At 44.6% G+C, this 27,827-nt stretch overlaps 1 protein-coding gene across 1 annotated transcript in view; it reads right to left on the reverse strand.

Annotated features, from left to right (window-relative positions):
- Positions 1-297: 297 nt before the first annotated feature.
- RNF111 (ring finger protein 111) overlaps positions 298-27,827 on the reverse strand; it is a gene marked incomplete in the record, with an annotated part of 1,207,185 nt that continues 1,179,655 nt past the window's right edge. Inside the window, 1 exon segment of the mRNA XM_044078570.1 lies at positions 298-1,769. Within this exon segment, the coding sequence (XP_043934505.1) occupies positions 1,655-1,769 (115 nt within the window).

Here is a 27,827-nt window from a genome sequence, read left to right on the forward strand (position 1 = left end):
GAACTGCTTCTGCTTCGGGCTCCACGGCAAGAAAGACTGATGTAATGGTGTCGGCTCCTACCTTTACACCACTGAGGACCTGATGTCAGTCCTCAAGCGACAGCAACTGACGCAGAAATACTAAATCTCTGGTATTTGGGCTGGCCGAGGGCTACCCTGGCAGGGATAATCCAAATGTGATGACTGCAACAGTGAAACACGAAGAACATCTACAAAGAATTAATAATTTCAAGGTCACAAATGACTTCTGACGTCTTGTAAGGAAAACGTCCAAAACAATAATAAAACAGACAACACTGCATTCAACTTATTTTATTTATGTTAAAACTAATAAAAATCCCCTGGCATTACATCCTGGGATCTTTAGAAGTTCTACGAATGCATGGTACTTGCAAGTTAAGTACCTTAATTCTGCTTAACTGTACTACCTAGATGTGTTTGCTAGAGGACTCGTATTACTAGAACGCAGTCTCAATTACTAACCCTTGATACTCACATTTGCAAGTTACCTGCAATCCAACTTGTTGAGATTAACATTAGTGTTAGCATTGTTTCACAGCAGCAAAACAGATTTATTTTCAAAGGTGGAAAAAATAAATTGCTGACAACAGTGAAAGAAACTGATAAATAATACAATTTGTGAACAGACTAAACATTTAATACCAACATTCATATATATATATATATATATATATATATATATATATATATATATATATATATATATATATATATATAAAAATTTCACTGTGCTGAACAGAGCTTGAAAACTGAAGTATAGATCCATGACAAAATATGCACAATTGATAAAGTAAACCTCCACATTTTTCAGACTTAAAATCTGTACTGTTTTCATTTCCAAAGTACTTCATGATTCTGAACTTATTTTTTTTAATATACAGCAGCTGTTTTCTTCCCTAATTAAGGAATGTTTTATATATCTCTTTTACTAATTGATCTCTATACATCAATATTTATGACTGATTAAATTAAAAAAATATGGTTAGTAATGGATGTTGAAATTGCTAGTCCCATTAAGCATGACACTGTGAAAAACAAACAAAACACATAATTCTATTTTACCTAGAGCAGCTAATCTTGCCTGCAAGTCTGAGGACATAAAGCCCATTATATGTGCAAAGAAATGCAATATAAGGAACCATGCACAAAAAGTAAAATGACTCGGAAGAGAAATAATAAGCTACATAAAAGCTTTATAAATACATTACAATCTGTCTATACTGAACTGGGAAGGTTGAGTGTAAGTTGCACAAAATAGCAGAGTTGACACACTAGGTCAGAGGTCAGCAACCTATATAATGGAACCACTGTTTTTCAAATTCTTCCAGTAACATTCGATGCACTTCGAAATCCACATTGTTTACAAGCCTCCTGGTTTAAAAACTGAACAGAAGAGATGACTTTGGTTTTTAAGGATATGTTTAGTGATGCCAAGTAATTTAAATACAAGCTCTACCAATGGAGATGGGTTTCAACAGTGCTGCTGTTGGATTTAGCGAGGTTTTCAAATGCCACAGAGCTACAGGTTGCAGACCTCTGTACTAGGTCCAATGCTTCAGAATCTGCACTTTACTCATGCCATCTTTGGTTGACTGCCGTACTGAGAAAGAACAAAAAGTTCTGGAAAATGGCATCAACTTTCAGTTAGTTGAGCCTCAATGTCCACTCTGCAGATTGGGCATTTCTTATTGGTGATTAACCACTGATCTACACAAACTTGGTGGAAAAGATGCATACATGGAAGGCGCCTGTTAAAATAAAAAATAAAAATTACTTTTCTTAATTTAATGTAAATTTTTACAATTTGCAGTCATGCATTACATCAGATTAATACTGAAATCAAAGAAATTGTGATTGCTTGTGAAAGGGTGGAAGAGACCACAGGACATTCTATACTGCCATAAAAAGGATGCTTGCAGGATGATGAGGAACAAAGGCAGAAATGTAACATTATAATCTAACAAACATGAACACACTCATTCAGTATTCATAGAATTGCTTACACACAAACATAGATACGAGTATAGCCAAGGCTTCATCAAATTCGTAAAAATTCAGATTCAAGGAAGTTCCTAGATCTTTAATGGAATAACTTGAAAATAAATTATGTACTCACTATAATTTTGCATGTGTTGTCTATTTTTGTCCTTTCTCAGCTTTAGACTTAGACTCCACAGCTACATATCCTCCCCTAGCCCATAATCCTTTCTTCTCCTGAATTACTTCAGATCAAGTTTGCCCTCCAGTCCCCTAAGCAATGTGCGTCAAAGGACACCCCACCAAATAACATTCTAAAACAAGTTGCATACCAACTACAAAAGATAAAGAAACAGGAGGAGACTGGAGCTCAAGCAGCAAGACTGATCAGAACTACCTCTCAGGACGTACTACGAGTTTATAAAAAAAAATAAGAAGGGGCTGGATGGTGGGAGGCTGAGGAGGGATGAAAACACTCAGTACAGATGCAGAATTATGATGAGTACACAACTTTTATATCTGATCTTTTTTGTCCACTCCTTAATGGATGAGACAGTGTCCCCAGCTAAAGAAGGCCTAGGTGGTACTCATGGAAGGATATTCCAAAGTACAGTGGAGCCAAATGCTGCCCTATGCCTGGATATGACGTACAGTTTGCAATGAGCTAAAGGTATGAACAGTGGACCACGTGGCAGCTACACAAATGTCAACTACAGAGGCCTTGGATCAGAAAGCAACTGAAGTGTCCAAAGATCTGGTAGAATTAGCCTTGGGTGGTTTGGGTAATATCCACCCTTGATTCTTACAGACAACAGAAATGCAATCAGTGAGCTACCTAGCTACGGTTACTTTAGATACTGCCTTGCACAATTTAGCTTTGGAAAAGGAAACAATTGATATGATTTTCTGAAATCTTTAGTTCTGTGAATATAGAATCTGAATTGTCTATGAACATCCAGCAAGTGTAGCACATATTTCTCCCTTGTTAGAAAAATTTGGAAAGAAAATGGGTAGACTAATGGACTGGTTGATAGTTTTATCAGATCCCACCTGGGCAGGAAAGAAAGGTTAGTCCTAAAGGAAACCCTGTCCTTATGAAAGATCAGATAATGTGCCTGGGAAGAAAGCACCTGGAGTTTTAATACTCGTCTAGCAGATGTAATGGTGACCAGGAAGAGAGTTTTCCATGACAAAAACTTTAAGTCTACTTTGGCTGAAGGCTCAAAAAGAGGTTGAGTCAAAGCATGAAGTACTGTTAAACCCCATGGAGGAGTGGGGTCCTTAAAAACATACCTTTATGAAATGTCTTCGATAAACTCAGAGAAGCCAGAGAAATATGGTTTTTGCCCAACTGCAAATGCAAGTTGGACCTTAACTGTCGATTCATTACCTGCACCATTAAAAATGGAAGCCAGGAAGTCCAGAACAGCTGTGATACGTTGTGAAAAAGTGCCTAATTGCCTCTAGAGAGCCCAAGAGGAAACCTTTTTGGTTTGCTCTTAAATGTTCCTGGTGAAGACTTCCTGGGATGATGTAGGAATATGAAAAAAGTACAGTTGTGTACACTTACCTAAATGTAGACGTTCGAGTGCATTCACTGTTGCAGTCATTACATTTGGGTTATCTGCTTGCAGTAGCCCTCAGTCAGCCTGATTAACAAAGTCTTGGGTCCTGTGTCGGTTGGTGTCCCTTCTTCCATGACGTCAGGTTGTCAGGGGTATAAAACATGCTGCCGACGCCATTACATCAGTTTTTCTTGCCCCAGATGGCAGGTGCCCCTCTAATGGGAAGCAATCAAATCTATAAATACAAGGATATACCTCCAACTGAGGGATTGATTTCCGAAGGGCCAATACCTTGAGTATCCAGAGGCCTAGTTGGTCTCCACGTGGGAGTCGAAGGCAGCTTGTGGCTCTGAGGTAGCAGGAGTCAGGGGCTGCGAAAGCGCCTCACTGAGCGCCAGCTACTGGCCTAGAAGAAGCTTCGTCATCGGTTTTGGACCTCGGATGCCTGTCCTTTTCTTTATCCTTGCGCTTTTTATGAATTCCGGTCGTCGGTTGCTCTGACGGCATTATATAGTTAAACCTGCGGCCAAAGTAATGAAAAGCAAAATCGTACCGATGCTTAAAAGTGCATTGGTTAAATCTAGCACAAAACCGACAACTAGCAACGTTGTGATCAGGGCCTAGGCAAGGAATACAGTAAGAATGAAAATCCTTATGAGGTATTTGCTTCCCACAAGAAATACAATTGTTAACTTTTTCTGACATTGGCCTGGAGCAAGAAAAAAGTTTCCCCAACGGGGTACTTAGCTTTATTAAAGACTTTGGATCTGAAATTCAATTACAAAAATCTCAAGAGTCAGCCAACTGGCACTTGCGAACTGCTTTTGCTTCGGGCACCGTGTGGCAAGAAAGACTGAAGAAAATTGCGTCGGCTGCATCTTTTATACCCCTGGTGCACTGACGTCAGGGAAGAGACGATAGCAACCGACGCCGGACCAGGACTTTGGAATTCAGGCCGACTGCGGGTAGCCTGCCAGCAGGATAACCCTAGTGTAATGACTGCAACAGTGAAACACGATGAACATCTGTACTATGTTCTTCATGTTTCACTGTTGCAGTCATTACATTTGGGTAGATTCCCAAAGCTAAGGTTGGGAGGAGGAATTTAAACAGAATTAGGACCAGCTATAAGGCCCTGCAAGACTACAGTGGCAAAACCAGCTCTGGATTTAGAGAAAATTGGCAAATGATAATGCTTAGTGAAAGTATGTACAGACCTCCAGGTAGCAGCTTCTAGGATGTCCCTAGTAGGGATGCCCCTGAAAAAGGCTGTAGAGGTAGATGCAGCCCTGGGTGAATGGGGTCTGATGCCCTGTGGGATAGGTTTTCCATGGTGCTTATAGCAGAAATGAATGCAGTGGCCTATCCATTTTGAAATGGTTTGCTTTGAAATAGCTTTCCCCTCTGTCCCTGCAGCAAATGCCACCAGCAGTTCAGATTTCCTTTGAGGATTAGTCCTGTCCAAGTAGAATCTAAGCTGTCTGTGCACATCCAAAGAGTGCAGTATTCTTTCCCCTTTGTTCTGTGGGTTAGGAAAGAAGGTAGGCAAATGAATGGACTGATTAAGAGCCACACTGGATACCACCTTGGGCATGAAGGAGGGATTGGTTCTCAGGGACACCCTGACCGCATGAAAGATGTTGAAAGGTTCCACTGCCATAAGGGCCTGTAATTCAGATACCCTTCTTGCACTTGCAGAAGTGATTGCTAAAACGAAAACTGTTTTCCAGGAAAAAAATTTTTAAATCTGCAGTCGCAGCTGGTTCGTAAGGAGGAACAGTGAGTTTCTCCAAGACAAAGTTAAGAACCCAGGCTTGAGAAGGAGCTCTCCTGGGTGGCCATACATTTTTAGCCTCTCTGAGGAACTGCTTGAGCAGTGGGTGAGAGAAGAGTGGAGGCTCTGTGCTATAATGAGCTGAAATAGCTGAGGCATGAATTAATTTTGATGGAGGAAAAAGACAGGCCCTTATCAAGCATGTCAGTCAAGTATTGTAGAATCCGAGGTAAATTGGGCACTGCTGCGTTCATTCCTTGAGATTGGTTCCAGGCACAGAATCTTTTCCATTTGGCAGCATAAGATTTTCTAGTACTAGGCCTCACTGCCTCTAAAATGATATCAATCACTGATTAGGTAATTAGCCAGGCTGCTAGGTTCAGGGTTTGCAGCTGAGGGTGCAGAATCTGGTTCTCCTGCTGAGGCAACAGGGAGGGAGTCTGAGGCAGGTGCCATTGAGCCAAGCGTGACACACTGCGCAAGAGTGGGTACCAATGCTGGCGAGGCCAGTCTGGTGCAATTAAAATCGTCCTTGGCTTGTCCTGTTTGATCTTTAGTAGTACCTTGGAGAGCAGCGGCAGAGGAGGAAAGGCATAAACTGATAGGTTTTTCCAGCTGAAGGACAGAGCACCCACCTTTCCCAAGCTAGCTTGTGGGGAATCCTTGTGCAAAATTTGTCCAATTGATGGTTCCGGAAAAGGAAAACAGGTCTATATCTAAGCTCCCCCATTTGCTTGTCAACATGTTGAAAATCCTTGGTTCCAGTTTCCACTTGTGTGGGTCCATGACGTTTCTGCTTAGTCCGTCTGCCAGTGTATTTTGCTTTCCTGGCAGGAATTGAGCTTGTAGATTCACTTGGTAGCTCAAGGCTGTGGTCCACAATGCCGTGGCTAGTCTGCAGAGGGGGTAAGAATGTGTACCCCCCCCTGCTTGTTTATGTACCACATGACAGTGGTGTTGTCCCGTCTTTACCATTAGTTGTCCTGGAAGAATGTGGTCCTTGACGGCTGTCAGAGCATTCTGTACAGCTAACATTTCCTTTTGATTTACGTGCAGGTGCATTTGACTTGGGTTCCATTTGCCCTGAATGCACTTCCCTGCCAGGTGAGCCCCCCCCCCACCCCATGCATAGTCTGATGCGTCTGTTGTTAAAATTTGGGCTGCAGGGGGTAATGTGAATGGTAGTCCCCTGTTTTGGTGGCAGGCCTCTGCCCACCAAAGGAACTCTAGGCGTAGGCAAGGTATGATAGGAATGCTTGCTTCTAGATCCTGTGAATGTTGACACCATAGGCTTTTGAGATACCACTGTAGTTTCCTCATATGCAGCCTTGCATATGGAATAAGAAGAATGCAGGAGGCCATGAACCCCAAGGCTTGCAGTACTGGCCTTGCAGATAGCTGGGTTTTTGTGGCCACTTGTTTGAAGTAAACTGTCAAATTAATCCGTTTCTCTGGCTTGAGGAAAGCCATCTGGGAAGTTGTATTCAAGCTTGCTCCCAGGAATATAATTTGTTGACAGGGTACCAGGTGGGATTTCTTTTCGTTTATGGTGAACCCCAGACAAGTCAGTACCCTTTGAACAAAGGCCAGATGATTCAAAAGAATGTCCTTGCTTTCTGCCTGAATTAGACAATCATCCAGGTATGGGTATATTTGAATATTTCTTTGCCTGCAAAATCCAATGACTGGAGCTAGGCACTTTGTGAATATCCTTGGTGCAGTAGATAAGCCAAAGGGCAGTGCAGAGAAAGAACAGTTGAGTACACTTACCGTAAATGTAGATGTTCGAGTGTATTCACTGTTGCAGTCATTACATTTGGGTTATCCTGCTGGCAGGTTGCCCTCAGTCGGCCTGAATTCCAAATTCCTGGGTCCTGCGTCGGTTGCTGTCGTCTCTTCCCTGACGTCAGGTCGTCAGGGGTATAAAAGATTCAGCCGACGCCATTTTATTTAGTTTTTCTTGCCCCAGATGTCAGGTGCCCCCAAAAAGGTAGGCTAAAAATATGTAAATAAAACATACATGCACCAAAATAAGCTTTACCTTCATCTATAAGCAAATACACCATGTAGGTTGCATAGATTAGAGAAGTAAAGATAAGTTCCAGAAAAAATAAGGGGGATGGCGGTTGGGTAACCTGGACTGCAACAGTGAATACACTCGAACATCTACATTTATGATAAGTGTAAACAACTGTACTATGTTCTTCATGTTTCACTGTTGCAGTCGTTACATTTGGGTTGAGTCCCAAAGCTATGGTTGGGGGGGCTGGAGCTAAACAGCATTAGGAGCGGCTATGAGGCCCTGCAGAACTGCAGTGGCAAAGCCTGCCCTGGATTTAGAGTAAATAGGAAGATTGTAATGTTTTGTAAAGGTATGCACTGAACTCCAAATAGCAGCCTCCAAAATGTCCTTGGTCGGTACTCCCCTGAGAAAGGCTGCAGAAGTGGCTGCAGCTCTGACTGAATGTGGCCTAATGCCCTTAGGCACTGGTTTGCCATGCTGAGAGTAGCAGAAACGAATGCAGTGACCTATCCACTTTGAAATAGTCTGCTTGGAGATGGCCTTTCCTTGTGATGCTGTGGCATATGCTCGGTCTTTCTGAAAACTTTAGCTTTGTCCAAATAGAATCTAAGTTGTCTGTGTACGTCCAAAGAACGCAGAATTTTCTCCCCCTTGTTCTGTGGATTTGGATAAAAGGTTGGCAAATGAATTGTTTGGTTAAGGGCTACACTGGATACCACCTTAGGCATAAATGTAGGGTTGGTTCTCAGAGAGACCCTGTCTGGATAGAAAATGACAAAGGATTCCACAGCCACGAGAGACTGTAGCTCTAAAACTCGTCTTGCAGAAGTTATTGCTAGGAGCAGAGCTGTTTTCCAAGATAAGAACTTTATGTCCAAAGTAGCAGCTGGCTCAAAAGGCGGTAAGGTGAGTTTTTCCAAGACATAATTGAGGTCCCATGCAGGTATTGGCGTTCTCCTTGGAGGCCTTAAGTTTTTGGCTCCTCTGAGGTACTGCCTTAATAAAGGCTGAGAAAAGAGTGGTGGCTCTGTATTGTAATGAGCCGAAATGGCAGAGGCATGGATTTTAATTGATGAAAAAGATAGGCCTTTGTCCAGCATCTCAGTTAAATATTGCAAAATCTGAGGAATATTTGGGACAGCTGTATCAGTTCCTTGAGCTCGGTTCCAAGCGCAAAATAGCTTCCATTTTCCAACACAGGATTTTCTAGTACTAGGCCTTCTGGCTACTAAAATGACGTCCATCACAGCTTTACTGAGAGGTGTGGTTTGTATGGCTACATTATCCGCCATGCTGCCAGGTTTAGCGTCCTGAGTTGGCTGTGTAGAATCTGACTGTTTTGCTGGGACAGTAGATAAGGTATTTGAGGTAAGGTCCAGGCTGGGCATTGGGACAAGTTCCTTAAGATCGGATACCAGTGCTGGCGTGGCCAGTCTGGGGCAATCAGAATCATTTTTGGTTTCTCCTGCCTGACATTTAGGAGTACCTTGGGGAGGAGAGGAAGTGGAGGAAAGGCATATACTGATAGGTTTGTCCAGTTGAAAGATAAGGTGTCCACTTTCCAAGCTTGTCTCTGATAAGTCCTTGTGCAGAATCTTTTTAGTTGATTGTTTTGAGGAGAGGCAAATAGATCTATGTCCGGGCGTCCCCATTTCCTTGTTATCATGTTGAAGACTTGTGGATCCAGGTGCCACTCGTGGGGATCCATGAGGTTTCTGCTTAGTTCGTCTGCCAGAGTATTTTCCTTTCCTGGCAGGAATTGTGCCTGCAGATGAACTTGGTAAGTCAATGTTGTGTCCAATAAAGCCAAGGCTAGTCTGCACAGGGGGTAAGAATGAGTACCCCCCCTGCTTGTTTATGTACCACATGACCGTGGTGTTGTCTGTCTTTATCAGTAGTTGTCCTGGATGAAGTAGGTCCTTGAAAGCTGTCAGGGCATTTTGAACAGCTAGCATCTCTTTTTGATTTAAATGTAGATACTTTTGGTTTGTGGACCAGGTGCCCTGAATGCCTCTTCCTGCCATGTGTGCCCCCCCAAGCATAATCTGATGAATCCGTCGTTAGGCTCTGCCTGGCTGGGGGTAGTGAGAATGGCTGTCCCTTGTTTTGGTGACAAGCCTTGGCCCACCATCGAAATTTCTGTTGCAGGCAGGGAATTAGAGTAATCACTGTTTCCAGGCTGTGGCAATGTTGTGTCCAGGCACTTTTTAGGTACCATTGAATTTTACTCACATGCAGTCTTGCATATGGAATTAGTAAGATGCAAGATGCCATGAAGCCCAAAGCCTGCAGAAATTTTCTTGCAGATAACTGAGCCTTTGTTGCCATTTCCTTGAATTAGGTAGTCAGTTGCCTTTGTTTGTCTGGAGTGAGATAAGCCATCTGGGCAGTTGTATTTAAGCTTGCACCCAAGAATATTATCTCTTGAGAGGGTACTAGTTTTGATTTCTTTTTGTTGACTGTGTACCCTAGGCCTATTAAGAGTTTTATCACAAAAGTCAGATGCTGTAGTAGAATGTCCTTGTTCTCTGCTTGTATGAGGCAGTCGTCCAAGTAAGTATATATTTGTATTCCTCTTTGCTTGCAGTAAGCAATTACTGGTGCCAGGCACTTTGTGAAGACCCTGGGTGCAGTAGATAAGCCAAAGGACAGTGCAGAGAATTGGTAATGCTTTGAGCCAGCCTTGAACCTGAGGTATCTTCTGCAGGATTGTCTGATTTGGACATGTAGGTATGCCTCTTTTAGGTCTAAAGTCACAAGCCAAGCCTTGCTGCCCAGCATGGGCAGAAAATGCTGTAAGGACAGTATCTTGAATTTTGGTATATTCAGGAAAGTGTTTAGAATAGATAGGTCCAGAATTGGTCTCCATGCTTTGTCCTTTCTGGGTGCCAAGAACAGTCTCGAGTAAAATCCTTGTCCCTGCTCTTGCTGTGATACTTGTTGAATAGCCCTCATGTCAATGAGAGATGCAACTTGTTTTTGAGCCTCTGCCCATTGATTTGTTTGGCAGGTCTGGCCAACCGTTTGCCCTTGGCAGAGTATGGAAATGAAACTTGCAGCCTTGCGACACTATGTCTAGAACCCATTTGTCCTGGGTTATTATGTGCCAATTTTGAGAAAAAAGTGCTAGTTTTCCCCCTAAGGGTGCTGCCAGAAGATAAGTGCTCGGCGCAGGCAGGGGGAAGTCATTGAGACTGTTTCCTGTATGATTGTGATTTGTCCTCTCCACCTTTGGAGGTAGAAGCACTCCACTGCTTAGACCTGTAGGATCCTTGCGGCTGTGATCTACCTCTAGGGCATCTGGATTTGCCCCTTTGAGGTCTGTCTGAGACTGGAAAGGACCAATTCTTTGTAGGCCAGTGTCTGCTAAATCTAGGTGGCTGTACCTGTAAGAAATCCTTGACCATTTGCATAGATTTAGCTTTGTCCTCCATTTTCTTTAACACCTCTTCTGCCTTAACACCAAACAAGGTATCGTTGTAAAGGAGCATCTAATAATTTTGCTTTAACATAGTCAGGCAGATTTTGTTCCTTTAACCAAGCATGCCTCCAAATGACAGAACCCGTAACAGTGGCCCTGCAGGAGGCCTCCAGAGAATCAAACCCACATTGCAAAGTATGCTTTCCAACTTGTTCAGCTGAATGCAATAAATCCTGCATTTGTTTGTTTTCTGCACATTCAGAATTTGCCATCATTTTCTGTTTAAGCAGTGTCATGATATATTGCTGATATTTGAGCATATGAAACTGGCAATTTAAAGCCCTTACAGCCAAAGTAGTAGATGTGTAAACCTTTTTTCCCCATCTATCCAGAGCCCTGGAATCCCTGTCAGAGGGGGTAGGATTTTTTGCAGTAGAAGCCTTGACCCCCTTTGGACCCTGAGAAATGGTTTCTGGGTCTGCAGAAGGGTTTTTGAAAATAAATTTATGAGAGTCAAGGGCCCTGTTGTATCTGTCCGGCTTAACAGGAGCTGGAGGTAGAGAGTCAGGGGTCAGACTAGACTCCGAGAACACATCTACAATGTCCAACACAGGTGAGATAGCTAGAGGCCTGTCTTGAGGTAGTAAAAGGAAATCTCTGAGCCTTTTCTTAGATTCTGAAAAGTCTTGGCTCTCCCAGTGAAAGTGCTCCTTCATGGTAGGCAAGGTTTCCCCAAAAGAGTAGTCTTCAGGAGGAGAAGCTGAAGGAATTGATTCTTCAGCATCAGAATCCTCATAGAGGGGGAAGAGAACATTCCTGATCAGAAGAGGAATCAGAAGAAATGGAAACCTGATATGAAGATTCATAGTCTATCTCTTGCCGAGGCCTCTTATCAGGATGGGAACCCCCTGATCAAGGTAATTAAGTCTTCTGCCATTTTGAGCATCTGTTTTTTTTGGGCATGGAGGCCTGTCCTTGTGACTGGTGAACTTGTTTCTTTGCCTTTAAAGGTGTCTTAGTCTTTGAAGTAGGCTTAATATATAATTGTTTAGGTCTGAATACACCCTCAGAAGCAGATGCCCGCTTAGCGGCTCTGGACCCATCTGAGGGAATAGTCTCCGAGGCTCCAATACCTTGAGTTTCCAGCGACCTGGCCGACTCCACGTGGCTGTCGGTAGCGGCTTGCGACTCTAAAGTAGCGAGCATCAGGGGCTGCAAAAGCACCTCACTGAAAACCAGCGAACCAGCAACTTGCTTAGGGGAAGCTTCGTCGTCGGTTTTGGACCTCGGTTGCCTGCCCTTTTCTTTTTCTTTGTGTTTTTTTGTGAACTCCGGTAGTTGGATGGCTATCCGACGACATTGTATAATTAGATCTTTGCCAAAAACAGCTTAATGCAAAATCATACCAACGCTTAATAGTGCATTGGTTAAATCTAGCACAAAACCGACAACTAGCAACGTCGTGGTCAGGGCCTAGGGAAGGAATACAGTAAGAATGAAAGTCCTTGGGAGGTATTTGCTTCCCACAAGACATACAATTATTAACTTTTTCTGACATTGGTCTGGAGCAAGAAAAAAGTTTCCCTAACGGGGTACTTAGCTTTTAATGAAGACTTCGGATCTGAAACTCGAACATGAAAATCTCAGGAGTCGGCCGACCGGCACTTGCGATCTGCTTCTGCTTCGGGCACCGCGCAGCAAGAAAGACTGAATAAAATGGCGTTGGCTACATCTTTTATACACCTGACGTCAGGGAAGAGGTGACAGCAACCGAAGTAGGACCCAAGACTTTGGAATTCCGGCCGACTTGAGTGCAACCTGCCAACAGGATGACCCAAATGTAATGACTGCAACACTGAAACACGAAGAACATCTGACAGTGCATGTAGCCTGCTTTGAAGCGTAGGCATCGTGTGCAAGACTCCCTGATAGGGATTGTGCAGGTATGCTACTTTTAAGTCTAGTGTTGCCAACCATGCATCCTTGTCCAGCATAGGAAGCAGCTGGTGAAGAGTCAGCATTTTGAATTTTGGAATCTGCAGAAAGGTGTTTAGAATAGAAAGGTCCAGGATAGGATGCCATGTATTGCCTTTTCTGGGTACCAGAAAAAGTCTCTAATAGAAACCTTGTCCCTTTTCCTCTTCTGGTACCAAGTGAATATCCCCCAATGTTTAAGAGACAGAGTACTTGATTTTGGGCCTCTGCCCACTGATTTGGGGGTAGATCTGGCCACCCGCTTGGTGTTGGTAACGTGTGGAAATGAAATCTGTATCCTTGGGACACTACATTTAAAACCCATTTGTCCTGGGTAATGAGTTCCCAGTTTTTGGCCTGCAGATCAATCTTTCCACCTAAAGGAGCATTCAGTTGGGAAGTGCTTGGAAGTTTAAAAAGCAAGTCATTGAGACAGTTTTCCATCGGGGTAGTCTTCCTACTCCCGGATTTGGGTGCGGAAACCCCCCACTGCCTAGTCTTGTGTCTCCCTTGGGACTGAAACCTGGGGTTTCTGCTGTGTCTGGGTTTGGCTTGAGAAGACTTGGAAGGGGCTGGAAAGGACCAATTTTTAGAGGGCCAGTGCCTACTAAACCTAGGAGGCTGAACTTGTAAGAAATCTAACAGTTTGCATAGATTTAGCTTCATCTTCCATCTTTTTAAGAACTTCCTCAGCCTTGTTGCCAAACAGGCAGTCCTGATTTAAGGGAGCATCCAACAATTTAGCTTTAACATGATCAGGCAAACCTTGCTCTTTAAGCCAAGCATGCCTTCTAAGCACAGACCCAGTAACAGCAGCCCTGCAAGAGGCATCTAATGAATCAAATAGTACAGTTTTGTATCTACCATAAATGTAGATGTTCGAGTGTTCACACTGCTGCAGTCATTACACTTGGGTTATCCTGCCGTCAGGCGGTCCCCGCAGTCGGCCAGAGTTCCAAAGTCTTGGTCCTGCGTAGGTTGCTGTTGCTTCTTCCCTGACGTCAGTGCGCCCGGGGTATATAAGATGCAGCCAACACCATTTTCTTCAGTTTTTCTTGCCCTAGATGTCAGGTGCCCCCAATAGGTAGGCAATACATATTGCTAATGAAAAATACACGTATAAAATAAAAGCAATAACTTCAGTTACAAGCAAATACACCACAAAGGTTGTATAGGATAGAAAGGTATGGATAAGTCCAGCTAGTTCAGAGGGGATGGAGGGAGGGTAACCTGGACTGCAGCAGTGTGAACACTCTAACATCTACATTTATGGTAGGTACAAAACTGTACTATGTTCATCGTGTTACACTGCTGCAGTCATTACACTTGGGTAGAATCCCAAAGCTAAGGTTGGGTGGCTGGTCTATAAAGAGTTAGGATTGGCTATGAGACCCTGCAGAAAGTACAGTTTTGTACCTACCATAAATGTAGATGTCCGATTAGATATGCAACTGCAGTCCTTACATATGGGTTGTCCTGCCTCAGGCAGCCCTCGGTCGGCCGGATTCCAAAGTCTGGGTCTGGCTTCGGCTGATGTCGCCTCCTCCCCGACGTCAGAGCGGCTGGGGTATAAAAGCATCAGCCGACGCCATCTTCCTCAGTGTTTCTTGCCCCAGATGCCAGGTGCCCTCCAAGGAAGGCTAAATTTAGAACTGGATAAAAAATTCCAGACAAACACAATAGCAATAAACAGATACACCATAACAGATATCCCCAGCTAAGTATAAAAGGAGGGAAGTGGACCCAATACACAGAGGGGTAGGAGGGAGGGAAAACCTGACTGCAGTTGCATATCTATCGGACATCTACATTTATGGTAGGTACAAAAAGTACAGTTTTGTACCTACCATAAATGTAGATGTCCGAACTGGATAGCATCTGCAGTCATAACAAGTGGGTTGTCCTGTCGTCAGGCAGCCCTGCAGTCGGCCGGATTCCAAAGTCCGGGTCCGGCCGCTGATGTCGCACTCCTCCCGACGTCATCTCTGTTGGTCTTCGGGTATATAAGCATCAGCCGACGCCATTTTCCTCAGTGTTTCTTGCCCCAGAAGCCAGTAGCCCTCTTGCAGGCTAAAATTTGGATAGATGCCAATGTTTCCAAATAGATAGAGGTAAACACAACAATAAGCATATATGTACCTATATACAAACAAAAACACCATAAAAAACCCCCCCCCCCCACAGCTAGCTATTAGGAGGGTAAACACCCTAGGAGTACCACAGAGGGAAGGAGGAGGGTAATCCTGACTGCAGATGCTATCCAGTTCGACATCTACATTTATGGTAGGTACAAAACTGTACTATGTCCTTCATGGATGCATCTGCAGTCATAACAAGTGGGTAGAATACCATAGCCAACTAGGGAGGAGGATAAAAGTAGATTATGGTGTGTTTAGGATCCCTTGCAGTACAGCAGTGGCAAACCCTGCTCGGGATCTGGAATATAGAGGCAAATTATAATGCTTGGCAAATGTATGCACGGAGGTCCAAGTAGCCGCCTCAATAATGTCTTTGGTTGCCACTCCTCGTAAGAAGGCTGTGGTAGTGGCTGTTGCCCTTGTAGAATGAGGTCTTATGTTCTGTGGAATTGGTTTTCCATGGAAGGAGTAACAGTATCGTATGCAATTTCCTATCCATTTGGAGATTGTCTGTTTGGAAATAGCTTTTCCTTCCCTTCCTGTTGCATAGGCTACAAAAAGTTGGTCAGTCTTTCTGCTATTTTTGTTCTGTCCAAGTAGTAGCGTAGCTGTCTATGTACATCCAAGGTATGCAGTATTCTTTCCCTCTGTTTTGTGGGTTGGGAAAGAAGGTAGGTAGGTGGATTGCCTGGTTTAAAGATACTCTGGATACCACCTTGGGCATAAATGTAGGATTAGTCCTCATGGACACTCTATCTTGGTGGAAGATTAGGAAGGGTTGCACTGCCATTAAGGCCTGTAGTTCTGAAACCCTCCTTGCTGAAGTAATTGCCAGTAGGAAAGCAGTTTTCCATGACAGGTGTTGTAGGTCTGCTGTTGCTGCTGGTTCAAAGGGTGATAGTGTCAACTTTTCTAGCACAAAGTTTAAATCCCAAGCTGGTAATGGTGGTTTCCTTGGAGGTTTTACATTCTTGATTCCTCTGAGGAACTGCCTGAGCAAAGGGTGCGAAAAACAGGTGGATCAAAGCTGTATTCTGCTGAAATAGCTGTTGCATGTATCTTGATGGAGGAGTAGGAGGGGCCTGAATGAAGAAGTTCGCCAGATACTCCAGAATGTTAGGCATATCTATGTTTGACACATCTTTTCCTCTTTCCGTACTCCAAATGACAAACCTTTTCCATTTTCCAGCATAGTTCCTTCTTGTTGAAGGTCTGCGTGCTTCAAGAATAATGTCTTTAACTCTTTGGGAAAGTTCTGGATTAGCTGCTGCTATGTGATGTTCCATGCAGTCAGTTGCAGCGTTTTAGGTTTGGATGTATGATGCTGTAGTTGTTCTGAGTTAACATCAAAGGCATCAGGGTATTGGCCACATATTGTTCGAGACATGCTCTTCAGTAGTGGGTACCAGTGTTGTCTTGGCCAGTTTGGAGCTATCAGGATTATCCTTGGACGTTCTTCCTTGATTTTTAGTAGTACCTTGTGTATCAAAGGAAGTGGTGGGAATGCATATGCTGTTAGGCCTTTCCAGTTGAAGGAGAGTGAGTCCACTTTCCATGCTAGTGGGTGGAATGTCCTTGTGCAGTATTTTTTGAGCTGGTGATTGAGAGGTGATGCGAATAGGTCTATCTGTGGCATTCCCCATTTCTTTGAGATGGTCTTGAAGATGTCCGGGTGCAGCTTCCATTCGTGGGCATCCGAGTGGTTCTGCTTAATATGTCTGCTAGAGTATTGTCTTTCCCGGTACAAATATTGCCTGTAACTGAATGTTGTAGCTGAGTGCCAGGGTCCACAGCTCCAAGGTCATTCTGCATAGGGGTATGAATGAGTGCCTCCCTGTTTGTTGATGTACCACATGACTGTGGTGTTGTCTGTCCTTATCATCAACTGGCCCTCTTTGAGGAATGGTTTGAACTTTTGGATTGCCAGTTTTACTGCCAGCATTTCTTTTAGATTGATGTGCAGGTGAAGTTGATCCTGTGTCCACAATCCTTGCACATTTGTCCAGCATGTGGGCCCCCATCCTAGGTCTGAAGCGTCTGTTGTGATGGTCTGGCTTGGTTGACATCTGCGAAAGGGTAGGCCTGGGTTTGACTGGCATGCCTGAGCCCACCATAGGAACTCCTGTTTTAAGCATGGAATTAGTGGGATTTCTGTTTCTAGACTGTGTCTGTGTTGGGACCATAAATTCTTTAGGTACCACTGTAGTTTCCTCATATGTAGTCTGGCAAATGGGACCAAGATTATGCATGATGCCATGAAGCCCAAGGCCTGCAGAACTTTTCTTGCTGTTAACTTGTTCAGTTTTGTTAGTGCCAAGAAGTACAGAGGAAGTTCTTTTTGTTTTTCTGTAGTCAGGAATGCCATTTGTTGTACTGTGTCCAATTCAGCCCAAGAATGTCCTTGTTTGGGATGGTATCAGCCTTGACTTTTGTAAATTGACTGTGTATCCCAGTCCTTGTAGCAAGTAAATGACCCTTTGTAAATCTGTTGTCAGCTTGCTTTTGTTGTCCCCTTGTAGCAGGCAGTCGTCCAGGTATGGGTAAATTTGAATTCCCTGTAGTCTGCAATGGGCGATTACTGATGCCAGGCATTTTGTGAATACTCTGGGCGCAGTAGATAAGCCAAAGGGCAATGCTGAGAATTGATATTGCTCTGATCCTGCAAGAAATCTGAGGTATCTTCTGCAGATTGGTCGAATGGGGACGTGCAGGTATGCCTCCTTGAGATCTAGAGTTACCAGCCAAGACTCCTTGCCCAGCATGGGAAGAAGTTGCTGTAGGGTCAGCATTTTGAATTTTGGGACAATGATGTATGTATTTAAGGTGGACAGGTCGAGAATTGGTCTCCAACTTTTTCCTTTCTTGGAACTAGGAATAGTCTGGAATAGAACCCCTTTCCTTGTTCTGCTGTTGGCACTCTTTCCACAGCTCTCATGTTTGCTAACTCCATTATCTGGCGTAGAGCCTCTGTTTTTGATTTGGAGGTAGATTTGGCATTCCTCTTTTGACTGGTAAAGTGTGGAAGTGAAACCGGTAACCTTGATCTATGGTTTGTAAAATCCACTTGTCTTTTGTTATGTAGTGCCAGTTCTTTGAAAATAAGGTTAACTTTCCGCCTAGAGGAGCTGCTATTTGTTCCCTGGTAGGCGGAGTTAGGATTAAGTCACTGTGGTTGTGCTGATGTAGTGGCAGTGGCTGTGTCTGTGCCTCTGTTGTTACCTTGCCACTGTCGTCCTCTGTAGGCACCTCCTCTGGATTGGTTTCTGCCTCTGGAACGTCTATTCCTGCCCCTTTGAAATTTTGTGGAGTCAGGAAAGGACCAATTTTGGCAGGCCAGTTCCTGCTAAACCTTGGGGTTGAACCTGCAAGAAATCTTTAACAGTTTGAACAGATTTTGCCTTTTCTTCCATTTTCTTCATAACCTGCTGGGCAGGTGTACCAAACAAACTTGTCTTGTCCATAGGAGCATCTAGCAACTTGGCTTTAACATGATCCGGTAAAGCTTGTTCCTTTAGCCATGCATGCCTTCTTATCACTGTGCCTGTCATGGCTGATCTAAATGAAGCCTCCAGTGCATCATAGCCACATTTTAAGGAATGGTTGCTAACCTGTTGTATGTTATTTACCATCTCTAATACATATTTCTTATCAAGAGATTCATCAGTGGTTAGTTTTTAGTTAACTGATCAAGCATAAACTCTTGGTATTGTATCATGTGAAACTGACAGTTTAAAGCTCTAGCTGAGAGAGTAGCTGAAGTGTAGACCTTTTACCCCATCTGTCTAATGACCTTGCTTCCCTTTCAGAAGGAATAGGGTTTTAGCTGTGGTCGGCTACTGCCTTGGGACCCTGGGATATAGTTTCTGGGTCTGCAAGTGGGGCCTTGTAAAGGTGGTGATGAGTATCTGGCACCCTGTAAAATCTGTCTGGTTTGGCAGGGGCTGGGGTAAAGAATCTGGAGCGGAGCAAACATCATTGAAAGCATCATCCACCACAGAGAGAACAGGAGGTATAGCTAAGGGCCTGTGCTGTGGGAGGTGCAGAAAGGTCCTAAGTCTTTTTCTGGAGTCTGAAAAATCCTGTTGCTGCCATTGGAACTGTTCTCGCATGGCATGCAAGGTTTCCCCAAAGGAGAATTCTTCTGGTGGGGAAGCAGCTGGAATGGATTCTTCAGCATCAGAATCTTCAAAATTGGAGAAGGGAGCCTCTGGCTGGTCAGTTATGTCTGATTCATCAGCAGAATCATCAGAAGACACTGGCTCAGGGGGGCTCTGCCCTAGGTCTCTTCTCTGGGGGCTGAGAGGCCCTGTCTGGGTGAGATTGAGATCCTCTAATTAAAGAAATTAAATCTTCTGCCAAAGAAAGCATTTGAGAACTAGAAGAGGGCCTGGATGTGGGGGTTTAACAGGCACTGATTTAGTAGTCTTGGCTGCTTTAGCCCTGGCAAAGGCCTTAATGGACATGGCTGCTGGAGGCCTAGCAGCACCACGTGCTGGGGTAGAGACATCCAAGGGATGGTGTCTGATAAGTCAACCACCGTAGTGGGTAAAATTTCTGAGGTCGATTCAAGAGTTGTAGCAGGGGCCTCAGTTGTAAGAATAGGTTCAGCTGTACTTTGATCAGTTTTCGGTTTCGGCGAAACCGAGACACTCATGTTTGCTTTACCGTGGTTTCGCCGAAACCGCGGACCGAGTGTCGGTCTTTATCTTTGCGTTTTTGGTAGATTGGGTAGTCGGAGGATCCGGCGGCATAATGTACGCAAAATCAGTACCGAAAAACTGTTCTGCAAACTCCGACCGACGCCTAAGCGTTGTCGGTTGAAAGAGGCACAGGCGAACAGGCTGCTACGTCGTGGGCTGGGCCTAAACAAGGCAGACAGTAAGAGTGGAAATCTTTATGAGGTATTTGTTTCCCACAGGTTAAACAATTGTTAACTTTTTCTGACATCGGCTGAGGCAAGAAAGAGTCCCCAACGGGGTACTTAGCTTTAGAAGTCTTCGAAGTAGTATTCGGTAGAAGTAATCTCTGGATCCGACCGACCGGCACTTGCGAACAGCTTCTGTTTGAAGCCACGGCAAGAAAGACCGAGGAAAATGGCGTCGGCTGATGCTTATATACCCGAAGACCAACAGAGATGACGTCGGGTGGAGTGCGACATCAGCCGAAGCCGGACCCGGACTTTGGAATCCGGCCGACTGCAGGGCTGCCTGACGACAGGACAACCCACTTGTTATGACTGCAGATGCATCCATGAAGGACATCTGTACAACGTCCTTTAAGAATGCAACTGCAGTCCTTACATATGGGTTGAATACCATAGCCAAGCTGGGGGTGGTAGGTTCTAAGATAAGGATGGTGTAGCTAAAATGCCCTGCAGGACTGCCGAAGCAAAGCCTGCTCGGGATCTGGAATATAAAGGCAGGTGGTAGTGCTTGGAAAATGTATGCACGGAGCTCCATGTAGCAGCTTCTAGAATGTCCTTTGTAGCCACCCCTCTTAGGAAGGCTGTGGAGGTGGCTGTAGCTCTGGTGGAGTGTGGCCTGATATTGGCTGGCACACCCTTTCCATGGAAAGAATAACAGAATCTGATGCAATGTCCAAACCATTTTGAAATTGTTTGTTTGGAAATTGCCTTTCCTTGCACTCCAGGAGCGTATGCTACAAATAGTTGGTCAGACTTTCTGTTGGCCTTTGTTCTGTCCAAGTAGTAGCGTAGTTGTCTGTGTATGTCCAAAGTGTGCAGCAGCTTTTCCCCTTTATTTTGAGGATTGGGGAAGAAGGTGGGCAGGTGAATTGCTTGATTTAGAGACATCCTGGATATCACTTTTGGCATAAAAGAAGGATTGGTTCTTAAAAAAACCCTGTCCTGATGAAAAATGAGAAATGGAGGTACTGCCATGAGGGTCTGTATCTCCGAAACTCTTCTTGCTGAGGTAATTGCCAACAGGAAAACTGTTTTCCGGGAAAGAAATTGCAATTCTGAAGATGCTGCTGGTTCAAAAGGAGGAAGAGTTAATTTTTCCAACACGAAGTTGAGGTCCCATGCAGGCACTGGTGGTTTTCTGGGAGGCTTGATATTCTTTATCCCTCTTAGAAATTGTCTTAGTAAAGGATGTGAAAACACAGGAGGATCAGTGTTGTATGATGCTGAAATTGCTGAAGCGTGTATTTTTATGGAAGAATAGGAAAGTCCATTATGCAGCATTTCTGCTAAGTATTCCAGTATCTGTGGGATGCTCATTACTGATGCATCCTGTCCCTTGTTGGTATTCCAGATGTTGAATCTCTTCCATTTGGCTGAATAAGTCTTTCTGGTGGAAGGTCTGCGTGCTTCCAATAATATTTGTTGAACTTCCTTGGAAAGAGAGCTATGGGTGGAAATCATGGAACCCTCCAGGCTGTCAGCTGCAGAGTTTGCAGGCTGGGATGAACCGTCCTGTAATTGTGCTGTCAAGAGTAGAGGCCATTGAGGCAGGGGCCACGGGTTGGTGCAAGTTATGCCCCTTAGTAATGGATACCAGTGCTGTCTTGGCCAATCTGGAGCTATTAAGATGCCTTTCGGTTGCTCTGCTTTGATCTTCAGTAACACCTTGGTCATTAATGGTAGAGGTGGGAATGCATAGATTGTTAGAGAGTTCCAGCTGAATGAGAGAGCATCTATTCTCTCCAGGCTTGTGGATGGTGTGTCCTCGAGCAGAACTTTTTCAGATGATGATTGAGGTGGGAGGCAAAGAGATCTATGTCCGGCCTCCCCCATGCATGAGTTATTTGAGCAAAAATGTCTGGATGCAACATCCATTCGTGCGGGTCCAGGATGTTTCTGCTTAGACTGTCCGCCAGAACATTGTCCCTGCCCGGAACAAACTGGGATTGCAGCTGTAAGTTCAGTTTCAGGGACTTTTCCCAAAGAGTCATTGTTAGTCTGCAAAGGGGGTAAGAATGAGTACCTCCCTGCTTGTTTATGTACCACATAACAGTGGTGTTGTCTGTCTTTATTAGCAGATGGCCTTGTTGAAGATATTTTCGAAGGCCTCGATTGCATGAATTACTGCTAACATCTCTTTTTGATTGATGTGTAGATGTACTTCCTGGGGGGTCCATTGCCCTTGAATGCATCTGCCCTCCATGTGCGCCCCCCCATCCATGGTCTGAGGCGTCCGTTGTAATGGTTTGGATTGTTTGAGGTTTGTTGAAAGGCATACCTTTGTTTGACTGGCTTGCTTGGGCCCACCACAAAAATTCCCTTTTTAGACATGGGATGAGTGGGATAATTGCTTCTAAGTTGTGGCTGTGTTGAGACCATAGACTTTTTAGGTACCATTGCAGTTTTCTCATGTGTAGTCTTGCCAGTGGAATCAGTAGAATGCAAGATGCCATGAAACCCAGGGCCTGCAGAATTTTCCTTGCAGTCATCTGGGTGAGCTTTGCTAGGCTTTTGAAGTAATGTGATAATTGTTCTTGCTTCTCTTCTGTGAGGTAAGCCATTTGTGATTCTGTGTCTAGTTTGGCTCCTAGAAAAATTATTTGTTGGGATGGCAGTAGTCTTGATTTTTGGAAGTTGACTGTGTATCCCAAAGCCTGTAGTAAGTAAATGACATAATTCAAGTTTTTTGTCAAGGCTTGCTTGCTGTCCGCTTGTATAAGGCAGTCGTCCAGGTAAGGGTATATTTGTATCCCCTGGAGTCTGCAGTGTGCAATTACTGATGCCAGGCATTTCGTGAATACTCTGGGCACAGTAGATAAGCCAAAAGGCAATGCTGAGAATTGATAATGCTCTGACCCTGCAAGAAATCTGAGGTATCTTCTGCAACTGTGTCTGATTGGGACATGCAGGTATGCCTCTTTGAGGTCCAGAGTAACCAGCCAAGACCCGTTGCCCAGCATGGGAAGGAGTTGCTGTAGCGTCAGCATTTTGAATTTTGGTACAATGAGAAAAGTGTTTAGAGCGGACAAGTCCAGTATAGGTCTCCATTGCTTTTCTTTTCTTGGAACAAGGAACAGTCTTGAGTAAAATCCCTGGCCTTGTTCCTGAGGAGGAACCTTTTCTATTGCTTTGACTTTTATCAGCTTTAAAACTTGTTTGAATGCCTCTGCCCTTTCATTTTGTGGCAGGTTTGGCATGCCTTGTCTTGTTGGTAAAGTATGGAAGTGGAACCTGTAGCCTTGGTCTATTATGTCCAGAATCCATTTGTCCTTTGTTAAAATGTGCCAATTTTTTGAAAATAAGGATAATTTTCCGCCTAAAGGTGCTTCTCTTTGAGCCTTGGTCGGCGGTGTCAAAGTCAAGTCATTGTGATTGTCCCTGTGGAGCAGGGGATGTCCCTGCGCCACCTCTCTGATTAGTCGGTTGCCACTGGCGTCCTCTGTAGGAGCCTCTGTATTGCCCTCTTCCTCGGGTACGCCTGTTTTTTCCCCTTTGAAACTTGTCAGTGCCTGGAAAGGACCAATTCTTAGAAGGCCAATTCCTGCTGAACCTTGGTGGCTGAACCTGGAGGAAATCCTTGACTGTTTGCACTGATTTAGCCTTTTCCTCAATTGATTTCAACACATCCTGAGCATTAGCACCAAATAGCTTGTGTTTTTCCAGAGATGCATCTAGAAGCTTTACTTTAACATGATCTGGCAATGCCTGTTCTTTCAACTATGCATGTCTATGAATGACTGCCCCTGTCATAGCTGCCCTACATGAAGCTTCCAATGCATCATAACCACACTGAAGAAAATGACTGCTAACCTGCTGAGTGTTATGGACCAAATCCTGCAAGGCCTTTCTATCTAAAGGCTCAGGAGAGGTTAACTTTTTCTGCAAATCATCCATCAAGAAATCCTGACACTGAAACATATGAAAAAGGCAATTAAGGGCTTTCATGGCAAGTGTGGTTGAGGTATAAACTTTTTTGCCCCACCTCTCCAGGGACCTAGCTTCCCTGTCTGAGGGCAAAGGATTTTTGGCCGTGGATGTGGCCACCCCTTTGGGCCCCTGGGAAATTGTTTCTAGATCAACAGAATGGGCCTTAAATAAATGTTTGTGAGTCTCAGGAATCCTGTAGTATCTGTCCGGCTTGACAGGAGCAGGGGGGGGAGAGAATCAGGAGAAGCACTCGAATCTGAGTACACATCATCCAGTACATCTAACACTGGAGGGATAGCTAAATGCCTGTGTTGGGGAAGTTTAAGGAAGGTACGAAGCCGCTTCCTGGAGTCGGAGAATTCCTGACCTTGCCACTGAAAATGCTCTCTCATGGAGTGGAGAATTTCCCCAAAAGAAATATCCTCAGGAGGAGAGGCAGAAGGAATAGATTCCTCCGCATCAGAATCCTCGTAGACCTGGAAGGACTCTTCCTGGGTATCTGAGTGATCACAGTCACCAGAGGCTTCATCTGAAGAAAGGGTGTCTGTATGCTCAACCCTGGGCCTTTTGTCAGAAGGTGGCTGAGAACCTCTGTCAGGATGGGCCTGGGAGCCTCTGATTAAGGAAATTAAACCTGCAGCTAAAGTCATAATTTGTTTATCAGTAGTGGGCTGAGGCAAAGCTTTAGGAGGGTGAGACTTAGCCTGGCTGGCAGCCTTAGCACGTGTGTAGGCCTTGATAGACATAGACATAGGGGGCCTAAGCTGCCCCACGTGCTGGAGTTACCTTGTCACGGGTATGGTCTCAGGCAAATCCTGGGCTTCAGTTTCTGGAGGAAAATCAACAACCGGCACAGGCTCCGGGGCCGGAGTGATCGGTAAAGCGGTGTCGTCGGTCCGGAGCGGCGGAAAGTACAGTTTTGTACCTACCATAAATGTAGATGTCCGATAGGTATGCATCTGCAGTCATCACATATGGGTTGTCCTGCCTCAGGCAGCCCTTGATCGGCGGATTCAAAGTCTGGGTCTGGCCTCGGCTGATGTCGCACTTTCCCCGACGTCAGAGCGTCTGGGGTATAAAAGCATCAGCCGACGCCATATTCCTCAGTTTTTCTTGCCCCAGATGCCAGGTGCCCTCTAGGAAGGCAAAATTTGGGGAAAAGCAATAAAATTCCAAACATTTGCAAATATATATATATATATATATATATATATATATATACACACACAAACAAATACACCATAATAGATCCCCCAGCTAGCTAATGGAGGGGTAAGCACCCTAGGAATATCACAGAGGGGAAGGAGGGAGGGAAAACCTGACTGCAGATGCATACCTATCGGACATCTACATTTATGGTAGGTACAAAACTGTACTATGTCCTTCAAGGATGCATCTGCAGTCATCACATATGGGTAGAGTACCATAGCCAATCTGGGGGTGGAGGAACTAAGTAAATGATGGTGTAGTTAATATACCCTGCAGGACTGCTGTAGCAAAGCCTGCTCTGGATCTGGAGTATAAGGGTAAATTGTAATGTTTGGCAAATGTATTCATGGAGCTCCATGTAGCAGCTTCTAAAATGTCCTTGGTAGCCACCCCTCTTAGGAAGGCTGTGGTGGTGGCTGTGGCTCTCGTGGAATGAGGTCTGCTTGCTGGCACAGGTTTTCCATGAAAGGAGTAACAAAATTGAATGCAATTTCCTATCCATTTTGAAATTGTCTGTTTGGAAATTGCTTTTCCTTGTGCCCCAGCAGCATATGCTACAAACAACTGGTCAGTCTTTCTGTAACTTTTAGTTCTGTCCAAGTAGTAGCGCAATTGTCTGTGTATGTCCAGGGTGTGCAGAAGTTTCTCCCCTTTATTTTGTGGTTTTGGGAAGAATGTAGGCAAGTGAATTGCTTGGTTCAAGGATACCCTGGATACCACCTTTGGCAAAGATGTAGGATTGGTTCTCAAAGAAACTCTGTCTTGATGAAAGATAAGAAATGGCTGCACTGCCATTAAAGCTTGTAACTCAGATACTCTTCTTGCTGAGGTTATGGCCAGAAGGAAAGCAGTTTTCCAAGACAGAAACTGTAGATCCGCCGATGCTGCTGGTTCAAAGGGAGGAAGTGTTAGTTTTTCCAACACAAAGTTAAGGTCCCAAGTAGGTAGAGGTGGTCTCCTTGGAGGATTGATGTTTTTGATTCCTCTTAGAAACTGTCTTAGGAGAGGATGCGAGAAGACAGGTGGATTAACATTGTATTCTGCTGAAATTGCTGAGGCATGTATCTTAATGGAAGAGTAAGACAGGCCATTGTGGAACAATTCTGCCAAATATTCCAGTATATGTGCCATGTTCATCACTGTCACATCTAGGCCTTTTGTTGTGTTCCAAGTGTGAAATCTTTTCCATTTTGCTGAATATGCCTTCCTTGTGGAGGGTCGGTGAGCTTCCATAATAATATCCTTCACTCTCTGGGATAGGCTATCCTGGGGAGGAGTCATGGAATTCTCCAGGCAGTTAGCTGCAAGGTTTTCAGGTTGGAATGCAGAGTCTTGAAATTGTGCTGCGTCAGTAGAAGTGGCCACAGGGGGAGAGGCCACAGTTTCGTCTGTGACATGCTCTTTAACAGTGGGTACCAGTGCTGCCTTGGCCAGTTTGGAGCTATCAGAATCACTCTGGGCTGCTCTGCCCTGATCTTCAGTAAAACCCTGGTCATTAATGGGAGAGGTGGGAAAGCATAGACTGTTAGAGCTTTCCAGCTGAAAGGGAGAGCGTCCACTTTCCATGCTTGTGGGTGGTATGTCCTTGAGCAGAATGTCTTCAGTTGATGATTGTGGGGGGAAGCGAACAGATCTATTTCCGGCCTTCCCCATGATTGTGTTATGAGTAAGAAGATGTCTGGGTGCAGCATCCATTCGTGTGCATCCATGGTAGTTCTGTTTAAGCTGTCTGCCAGTATATTGTCTTTCCCTGGCACGAACTGGGACTGCAGCAGTATACTGAGTTTCAAGGAAAGTTCCCACAGATTCATTGCCAGCCTGCATAGAGGGTAGGAATGGGTGCCTCCTTGCTTGTTTATGTACCACATAACTGTGGTGTTGTCTGTCCTTATGAGCAGGTGGCCTTGATGAAGGAAAGGTTTGAAGGCCTCTATTGCGTGCATCACTGCCAGCATTTCCTTTTGGTTTATGTGCATGCAGCTCTTTGTGACCATAGCCCTTGGATACATCTGCCCTCCATGTGTGCTCCCCAACCTTGGTCTGAAGCGTCCGTGGTGATGGTTTGGTTGGCTCTTGGTTTGCTGAAGGGCAACCCGCTGTTCGACTGGCAGGCTTGAGCCCACCACAGAAATTCCTTTTGAAGGCATGGAATGAGAGGGATCAAAGTTTCTAAGCTGTGACTGTGCTGAGTCCATACACTCCTTAGGTACCACTGTAATTTTCTCATATGCAGCCTTGCTTGCGGAATCAGAAGAATGCAAGATGCCATGTAACCCAGGGCCTGCAGGATTTTCCTTGCAGTCAGCTGAGTTTGTCTTGTCAGATTCTTGAAGTAATCCGGAAGAGTTGTTTTTGCTTTTCTTCTGTGAGAAAGGCCATTTGGGTGGTTGTGTCTAGATCCGCACCCAGAAAGGTTATTCTTTGGGATGGAACAAGTCTTGATTTTTGGATGTTGACTGTATATCCCAAGGCCTGTAGTAGGTGGATGGCATAGTCCAAGTCCTTTAACAAAATTTGCTTGTTGTCCGCTTGTATAAGGCAGTCGTCCAGATATGGGTAGATTTGAATCCCCTGAAGTCTGCAGTGTGCAATTACTGATGCCAGGCATTTCGTGAATACTCTGGGCGCAGTAGATAAGCCAAAGGGCAATTCTGAGAATTGATAATGCTCTGACCCTGCAAGAAATCTGAGGTGTCTTCTGCAACTTTGTCAAATAGGGACATGCAGGTATGCCTCCTTGAGGTCTAGAGTCATCAGCCAAGACCCCTTGCCCAGCATGGGAAGGAGTTGCTGTAGAGTCAGCATTTTGAATTTTGGCACAATGAGGTAAGTATTCAGTGCGGACAAGTCGAGAATAGGCCTCCATTGATTTTC

This window comes from Protopterus annectens, chromosome 7.part1, assembly GCF_019279795.1.
Source record: "Protopterus annectens isolate FY-2018-M chromosome 7.part1, PAN1.0, whole genome shotgun sequence".
Lineage (NCBI taxonomy): Eukaryota > Metazoa > Chordata > Ceratodontiformes > Protopteridae > Protopterus > Protopterus annectens.